Below are 7,974 nucleotides of genomic sequence, written 5' to 3'. Positions count from 1 at the left end.
ATGTCATTTGGTGACACACTTTGCTTAAAAGAATGTTGCAAAGTGGAAAATGTGGTTGGATTTATGGACCACATTGCAGAAGATGTTGGGTTAGGCCCATCGGGGTTAGTTGGCAAGGCCAATTCGATTCAGCACCTTTTGGACTATTTAAAGGAAGAAGAACAGGTGGATCACGATTATTTTAAGTAAGCAATTGCCTTAGTAATATGAGTTTAATGGTCATTCTACCATCAAAAGATTGTGCAAGGTCAGTGACAAACTGAAAAAGATAATTAAGAATTGCAACAAGGAGAGAAAGAGACTGGAAAGAGAGAAGCGAGACATGAGGCTAGGAGAAGGTGTAGAGTATGATGATAAAGTGTTGGAGTTTTTGGAAGGAGAAAAGGTGGAGGAAAGACTGAAAGAAGTTTTAAGTCATGAGGTAATAGATGAGGAGGAAGCGATTCTGTTAAGAAGAGTGGCTATGTGTAGGTAGGTAACAGAGTTAGACCAAACTTTAGTTACATAATTTGCATTGAGTTAGGCTGATGTACGGCAATTACCAGCGTTCTGGAACAGTAAAGAACATTGAAATGGAGGAATATAGAAACAGGATAAAATCAGAAGAGCATGATGTTATTTTAGTAAAAAACCATAAAACCAAGGATCGTTATGGTTCTGCAAAAGTTGTTTGCAAAAAGGAAACAGTAGAGGTCATAGAGAAGTAAGTGTTAAGTTTTAAAATGTATAAACACATTTATATGTAGATATCTGGAATATGCTCCGGAGAGCAAATACCTCTTTGTGACCAGAACAGGACATCAAGTGGCAAATCCCTTTAGGGAACTAGAAAATTTGTGCATCCAAATGGGACACCAGGCCATCAAGATATCTCCAACGGAGCACCGGAAACAGAGTGCATCTAGAGTGGAACTAGGAAGGGACGAAAAAATGACATTAAAGATTTCCCAAATGATGGATCATTCCATAGACACCCATAGGGCAAAATATACCTTTGTCAACACGGCAAAAGAGGCCATTGGTGCCTACAAAACACTGCAAGACTGGCGACATAGCCAACATACAAAAAAAGAACAGAAAATTGAAGAATGTGAAGACAGAGAACGTGAAGTAAGGAGGAAACGAAAGTGGACGATGGCAGAGACAAGAGAAATTGAAAGGGTAATGGAGAGAAAGAAGGGCAAGTTTACAAGATTACATGAAGTAAAAGAAGAGTTCAAGGAGAATGAAATTTTGAAAGACAGGACTTTTAAGAACATACTTGATAAATTAAGACAAATTCAGAAATAATATGAACAAAGTTACATGAACTATCATTTACTGCTTAAAAAGTTTGTTTCTTTAATCAAATGAAATGAAAAGAAATCAATGGGCCAAGGCATAGTAAAGGTAATTGTCCAAATTTAACCAAAATGACAAAAAGATAATTCTCCATTTAAAAAATATTTCCAGATGCATATACACTATCTTATGTCGTGTAGCTAGTTTGTGCTGATTCCCATCAAAATTTGATTTAAAAAAAATTTTTAAATTTGCTCCAAAATTGAGTCAAAGTCCCTGTATTATAGTACAGGGTAATTGGATAAATTTAGCCAAAAATGACTAGAAGAGAATTCTCCATTTTAATAACTTTTCTTGATACATATACATGTTCTTATGTGCAACAATGCTACAGTGCAACAGTGCAACAATGTTACAGTGCAACAGTGCAACAATGCTAGAGTGCAACAGTGCAACAGTGCAACAATGCTACAGTGAACAGTGTAACAGTGCTATAATGCAGCAGTGCTACAGTGCAACAGTGCAGCAATGCTACAATGAACAGTGCAACAGTGCTATAATGCAGCAGTGCTACAGTGCAACAGTGCAGCAATGCTACAATGAACAGTGCAACAGTGCTATAATGTAGCAGTGCAACAGTACTATAGTGCAAAAATGCTACAATGCAACGCTGCAGCAATGCAACAGTGCAACAAAACAACAGTGCTAAAGTGCAGCAGTGCCACGCAACAGTGCAACAAAGCTACAGTGCAACAGTGCAACAATGTTACAGTGCATCAGTGCAACAATGCTACAGTGCAACAGTGCAATAGTGCAACAATGCTACAGTGAACAGTGTAACAGTGCTATAATGAAGCAGTGCTACAATGCTACAGTGCAGCAGTGCTACAATGCAAATCTGCTGCAATGCAAGAGTGCAACAAAGCAACAGAGCTAAAGTGCAGCAGAGCTAAAATGCAACAGTGCAGAAATGCTATATCGCAACAGTGTAGCAATGCAAAAGTGTAACAATGCTACAGGGCAACTGTGCAACAGTGCAACAATGCTACAGTGAACAGTGTTACAGTGCCATAATGCAGCAGTGCTACAGTGCAACAGTGCAACAGTGCAACAGTGCTACAATGAACAGTGCAACAGTGCTATAATGCAGCAGTGCAACAATGCTACTGTGCAAAAATGCTACAATGCAAATCAGCAGTAATGCAAAAGTGCAGCAAAGCAACAGTGCTAAAGTGCAGCAGTGCTACAATGCAACAGTGAAACAATGCAACAATGCAAAAGTGCAGCAATGCAACCGTGCAACAATGCTACAGTGCAACAGTGCAACAATGTTACAGTGCAAAAGTGCAACAATGCTACAGTGCAACGGAGCTACAATGCAACATTGCAACAATGCTACAATGCAACAGTGCAGCAATGCAACGATGCAACAATGCTACAATGCAGCAGTGTAGCAATGTTAAAATGCAACTGTGCAACAGTGCAACAATGCTACAGTGAACAGTGCAACAGTTCTATAATGCAGCAGTGCAACATTGCTACAGTGCAACAGTGCAACAAAACTACAATGCAACTTTGCAGCATTGCAAGAGTGCAAAAGTGCAACAGTGCTAAGGTGCAGCAGTGCTACAATGCAACAGTGCAACAATGCTACAATGCAACAGGGCAGCAATGCAACAGTGCAACAATGCTACAGTGCAACATTGCAACATTGTTACAGTGCAACAGTGCAACAGTGCGACAATGCTACAGTGATCAGTGCAACAGTGCTATAATGCAGCAGTGCATCAATGCTACAGTGCAACAGTGCAACAGTGCAAAAATGCTACAGTGAACAGTGCAACAGTGCTTTCATGCAGCAGTGCAACAGTGCAGCAATGCAATAGTGCAACAATGCTATAGTGCAACTCTGCAGCAATGCAACAGTGCAACAATGCTACATTGCAAGAGGGCAACAATGTTAAAGTGCAACAGTGCAACAGTGCTATAATGTAGCAGTGCATCAATGCTACAGTGCAACAGTGCAACAGTGCAAAAATGCTACAGTGAACTGTACAACAGTGCTATCATGCAGCAGGGCAACAGTGCAGCGATGCAACAGTGCAACAATGCTACAGTGCAACTCTGCAGCAATGCAACAGTGCAACAATGCTACATTGAAACTGGGCAACAATGTTAAAGTGCAACAGTGCAACAATGCTACAGTGCAACAGTGCAACAATGCTACAGAGAACAGTGTACCAGTGCTATAATGCAGCAGTGCTACAGTGCAAAAGTGCAATGGTGCAACAATGCCACAATGAACAGTGCAACAGTGCAATAATGCAGCAGTGCAATGATACAGTGCAAATATGTGACAATGCAACTCTGCAGCAATGCAAGAGTGCAACAATGCAACAGTGCTGAAGTGCAGCAGTGCTATAATGCAACAGTGCAGCAATGCAACAATGCTACAGTGCAACAGTGTAACAGTGCAACAATGCTACAATGAACAGTGCAACAGTGCTATCAAGCAGCAGTGCAACAGTCCAGCAATGCAACAGTGCGACATTACTACAATGCAACTCTGCAGCAATGCAAAAGTGCAACAATGCTACATTGCAACAGTGCAACAATGCTACAGTGGAACAGTGCAACAATGCTACAGTGAACACTGCAACAGTGCTATAATGCAGCAGTGCTACACTGCAACAGTGCAAAAATGAGACAATGCAACTCTGCAGCAATGCAACAGTGCAACAATGCAACAGTGCTAAAGTGCAGCAGTGCTATAATTCAACAGTGCAGTAATGCAACAATGCTACAGTGCAACAGTGTAACAGTGCAACAATACTACAGTGAACAGTGCAACAGTGCTATCATGCAGCAGTGCAACAGTTCAGCAATGCAACAGTGCAACAATGCTACAATGCAACTCTGCAGCAATGCAAAAGTGCAACAATGCTACATTGCAACAGTGCAACAATGCTACAGTGCGACACTGCAACAATGATGCAATGAAAAGTGCAACAGTGCTATAATGCAGCAGTGCAACAATGCTACAGTGGAAAAATGCGACAATGCAACTCTGCAGCAATGCAACCGTGCAACAATGCAACAGTGCCAAAGTGCAGCAGTGCTATAATGCAACAGTGCAGCAATACAACGCTGCAATAATGCTACAGTGCAACATTGCAACAATGTAACAGTGCAACAGTGCAACAATGTTATAGTGCAACAGTGCAACAGTGCAACAATGCTACAGTGAACAGTGCAACAGTGCTATAATGCAGCAGTGCTAAAATGCAACAGTGCAACAGTGCAACAATGCTACAATGAACTGATAATGCAGCAGTGCAACAATGCTACAGTGGAAAAATGCTACAAAGCAACTCTGCAGCAATGCAACAGTGTAACAAAGGACTATAGAGGGGTCTTTTGAGGTCTGTAGTCTCAGCCCCCGGGACCTTGGATGGGACCTCTGAGGTCAGTAGTGTCAGCCACCAGGACCTTGGAAGGGTCCTTTGAGGTCAGTAGTCTCAGCCAGCAAGACCTATGAGGGGTCCTCTGAGGTCAGTAGTCTCAGACACTAGGACCTTGGAGGGGACGTTTGAGGTCAGTTGTCTCAGCCTGCTGGACCTTGGATGGGACCTCTGAGATCAGTAGTCTCAGCCACCAGGACCTTGGAGGGGTCCTCTGAGGTCAGTAGTCTCAGCCACTATGACCTTGGAGGGGACGTTTGAGGTCAGTTGTCTCAGCCTGATGGACCTTAGAGGGGACCTCTGAGGTCAGAAGTCTCAGCCACCAGGACCTTGGATGGGACCTCTTAGGTCAGTTGTCTCAGCCTGCTGGACCTTGGAGGGGTCCTCTGAGGTCAGTAGTCTCAGCCACTAGGACCTTGGAGGGGACCTTTGAGGTCAGTTGTCTCAGCCTGCTGGACCTTGGAGGGGACCTCTGAGGTCAGAAGTCTCAGACACAAGGACCTTGGAGGGGCCCTCTGAGGTCAGTAGTCTCAGCCCCCGGGACCTTAGAGGGGACCTCTGAGGTCAGTAGTCTCAGCCACAAGGACCTTGGATGGGACCTCTTAGGTCAGTTGTCTCAGCCTGCTGGACCTTGGAGGGGTCCTCTGAGGTCAGTAGTCACAGCCATTAGGACCTTGGAGGGGACCTTTGAGGTCAGTTGTCTCAGCCGGCTGGACCTTGGAGGGGACATCTGAGGTCAGAAGTCTCAGCCACAATGACCTTGGAGGGGCCTTCTGAGGTCAGTAGTCTCAGCCCCCGGGACCTTAGAGGGGACCTCTGAGGTCAGTAGTCTCAGCCACTACAACCTTGGAAGGGTCCTCTGAGGTCAGTAGTCTCAGCCACCAAGACCTATGAGGGGTCCTCTGAGGTCAGCAGTCTCAGCCACTAGGACCTCGGAGGGGACCTCTGAAGTCAGTTGTCTCAGCCTGCAGGACCTTGGAGGGGACCTCTGAGGTCAGTAGTCTGAGCCAACAGGACCTTGGAGGGGCCTTCTGAGGTCAGTAGTCTCAGCCACATTGACCTTGGAGGGGTCCTCTGAGGTCAGTTGTCTCAGCCACTTTGACCTTGGAGGGAACTTCTGAGGTCAGTAGTCTCAGCCACCTGGACCTTGGAGGGGACCTCTGAGGTCAGTATTCTCAGCCACCAGAACCTTAGAGGGGATAGAAATAGCCTTTGGGGTGATTAGTCTGAGCCCTATCGACCTTGGAGGGGTCTTCCGAGGTTTATTGTCTGAGCCAGTGAGACCTTGGAGGGGTCCTCTATTGTCAGTAGTCTCATCCTCCAAGACCTTGGAGGGGTTTGATTTAGCCTTTAAAGTTGCTAGTCTCATCCTACTGAACCTTGGAGGGGACCTCTAAAGTCCTTACTCTCATTCGCTGGGACCTTAGAGGGGTTTTAGTTAAACATCAAGGTCCCAGAGTCTCGAGATAAAACCTGAATAGACCTCGGAGGTGTTAAAATAACTTTAGAGGTTCCACAGTCTCGAGTGTTAAGACCTTGGAGGCTTGTCTTGGAACCCTGAAGGGACCTCGGAGGTGTTTTGCCGGACCTTGGAGTACCCTGGGGTTAAGCCAGGGTTGAACCTTGGAGGTGATTTTGTCAAAATTTGAGCCTCCAAGGTCCATTAATGGACCTTGGAGGCTTCTGAGACTTTTGAGACACCTCCAAGGTCCTTTCACTGAGGGAAAGTGCAGGGTTTAGGGTTTAGGGTTTACAGAGGGGTATTTTTGGGCTTTTTTCAAATTTTATTTTTCTGTTGGAAAGCTTATTAAAAATAATGCTTATTTGATACGTCACACGATGATTGCTACTTGTATTGATTTTTTATGAATTAAAAACCATTTTCAGCACAAATGCACTTTACACTATTGGAAAAGGGAAAAAATTTTACACGTATCTGTCCACATTTGAAGATGTAGTTTTGTCTCATTCTTGAAAAATTAATGGTTGAAAAGAAAAATTAAAGAGACATTTGACCATTATAATGGTGACATTTCAGTAATTATTTTTTATTTTTTTGTAAATTTTTCTGATTTTTTTTGGAATTTTTTTGTTTTTTTGAAAAATTCTCTAAATGATTGTTGAATCTTTTAAATTTTTTCTAATGTTTTGGATTTTCTGATTTTTTTGGAATTTTTTTCTTTTATATTTTTAAAATTTTTTCTGAATTTTAAGAATTTGTTTTGTTTTTAAAAAAATTTTTTTGATTTTTATAATTTTTTTTTGAAATTTTTATAATTTTTTTGAATTTTTTAACATTTTTTTTGAAATTTTTTTTTGCTTTTTGTTTGCGTGGGTTCCAGGGGGGTTCCACAACACATTTATACCATCTACGTATTTTTTCTAGATAGTATTAAAGTAGCACTACTTGTACTTCAAGTTGCAAATTGATTAATTGATTCCTTGATTTTTTATAATTTAAAAAATTCAGAAAAAATGAAATTTTGTCATTAAGTAGCACTTGCCTTGACACGTTCACACACCAAATGGGAGGGTATCAAGTGACATCGTTTAGTAGTTATGATAAATTTACTTTTGAAATAGTCATATTAATGGTAAAAACTATAAAGAGTTATACACAAGTTTTTACAGGAGTAAGAGATGTTAGTTGTTACATGTTAAGATCTTTTTTGAAAATACATTGTGATAAAGAAGTATAGTCACAATGGAAATAATTGAAATGATTGAAATAATACATAATGAGTAATTGCTAAGTTAAAGGAAATGATTATCTGATGTTTAGATAAATTGTGATCAATGATGAAACTACAAGAAATGAGGATAAATAACTTGCAGCTGTCATTCGTCATCTATTCTTCTTGTGACTATTGCTTCTTTTCATCTTGGTCCAAATTGCTCGATGATGTATCGTGATAGTTCCTGGATTGTGTTGAATGATGTAGTCCAGCCACCATTCCTGCAAGTGGCACACAACTTTCGACTTTTTGAATGCTTCCTCACCCTCAAGAATGTCTTAATATTAGTTGAATGTGCTGCATTTTCTTCACCAATAAAATCTGAATCTTCAGAATTTTGTACACTTCCTAGATCCAACACATTTTGATCATCTTCACTATCACTGCCATTCAAAAAAATCAAAAAATATTTCCCCTTCCTTCAGAAAAAAAAATTTTTAAATAATAAGAATAATTAAAAAAATTACCATGCTTTCGAGGAAAAAAAAATGCAAAAC

At 41.5% G+C, this 7,974-nt stretch overlaps 1 protein-coding gene across 1 annotated transcript; it reads left to right on the top strand.

Moving 5' to 3' along the window:
• The first annotated feature begins 6 nt into the window (after positions 1–6).
• On the top strand, positions 7–1,350 carry LOC105314736 (uncharacterized). The gene is made up of 4 exons (XM_011409087.2): positions 7–185; positions 238–471; positions 524–703; positions 747–1,350. The coding sequence occupies exons 1-4, from the start codon at positions 64–66 to the stop codon at positions 1,288–1,290; spliced, it is 1,080 nt and encodes a 359-aa protein (XP_011407389.2). The 5' UTR covers positions 7–63; the 3' UTR covers positions 1,291–1,350.
• The last annotated feature ends 6,624 nt before the right edge of the window (positions 1,351–7,974 follow it).

The sequence above is a fragment of the Amphimedon queenslandica genome, unplaced genomic scaffold (genome assembly GCF_000090795.2).
Source record: "Amphimedon queenslandica unplaced genomic scaffold, v1.1 AMPQUscaffold_12587, whole genome shotgun sequence".
In the NCBI taxonomy this organism is placed as follows: Eukaryota; Metazoa; Porifera; class Demospongiae; order Haplosclerida; family Niphatidae; genus Amphimedon; species Amphimedon queenslandica.
The sequence above is the reverse complement of the archived record's forward strand: the minus strand, read 5'-3'. Positions and strand labels throughout refer to the sequence as shown.

Bases quoted from the DNA above. Each gene is read 5' to 3' on its own strand.
- LOC105314736 (XM_011409087.2), top strand. From the start codon at position 64: ATGGACCACATTGCAGAAGATGTTGGGTTAGGCCCATCGGGGTTAGTT. The intron at 186-237 runs GTAAGCAATTGC...TACCATCAAAAG, and splicing joins GTGGATCACGATTATTTTAA to ATTGTGCAAGGTCAGTGACA. The intron at 472-523 runs GTAGGTAACAGA...GCATTGAGTTAG, and splicing joins AGAAGAGTGGCTATGTGTAG to GCTGATGTACGGCAATTACC.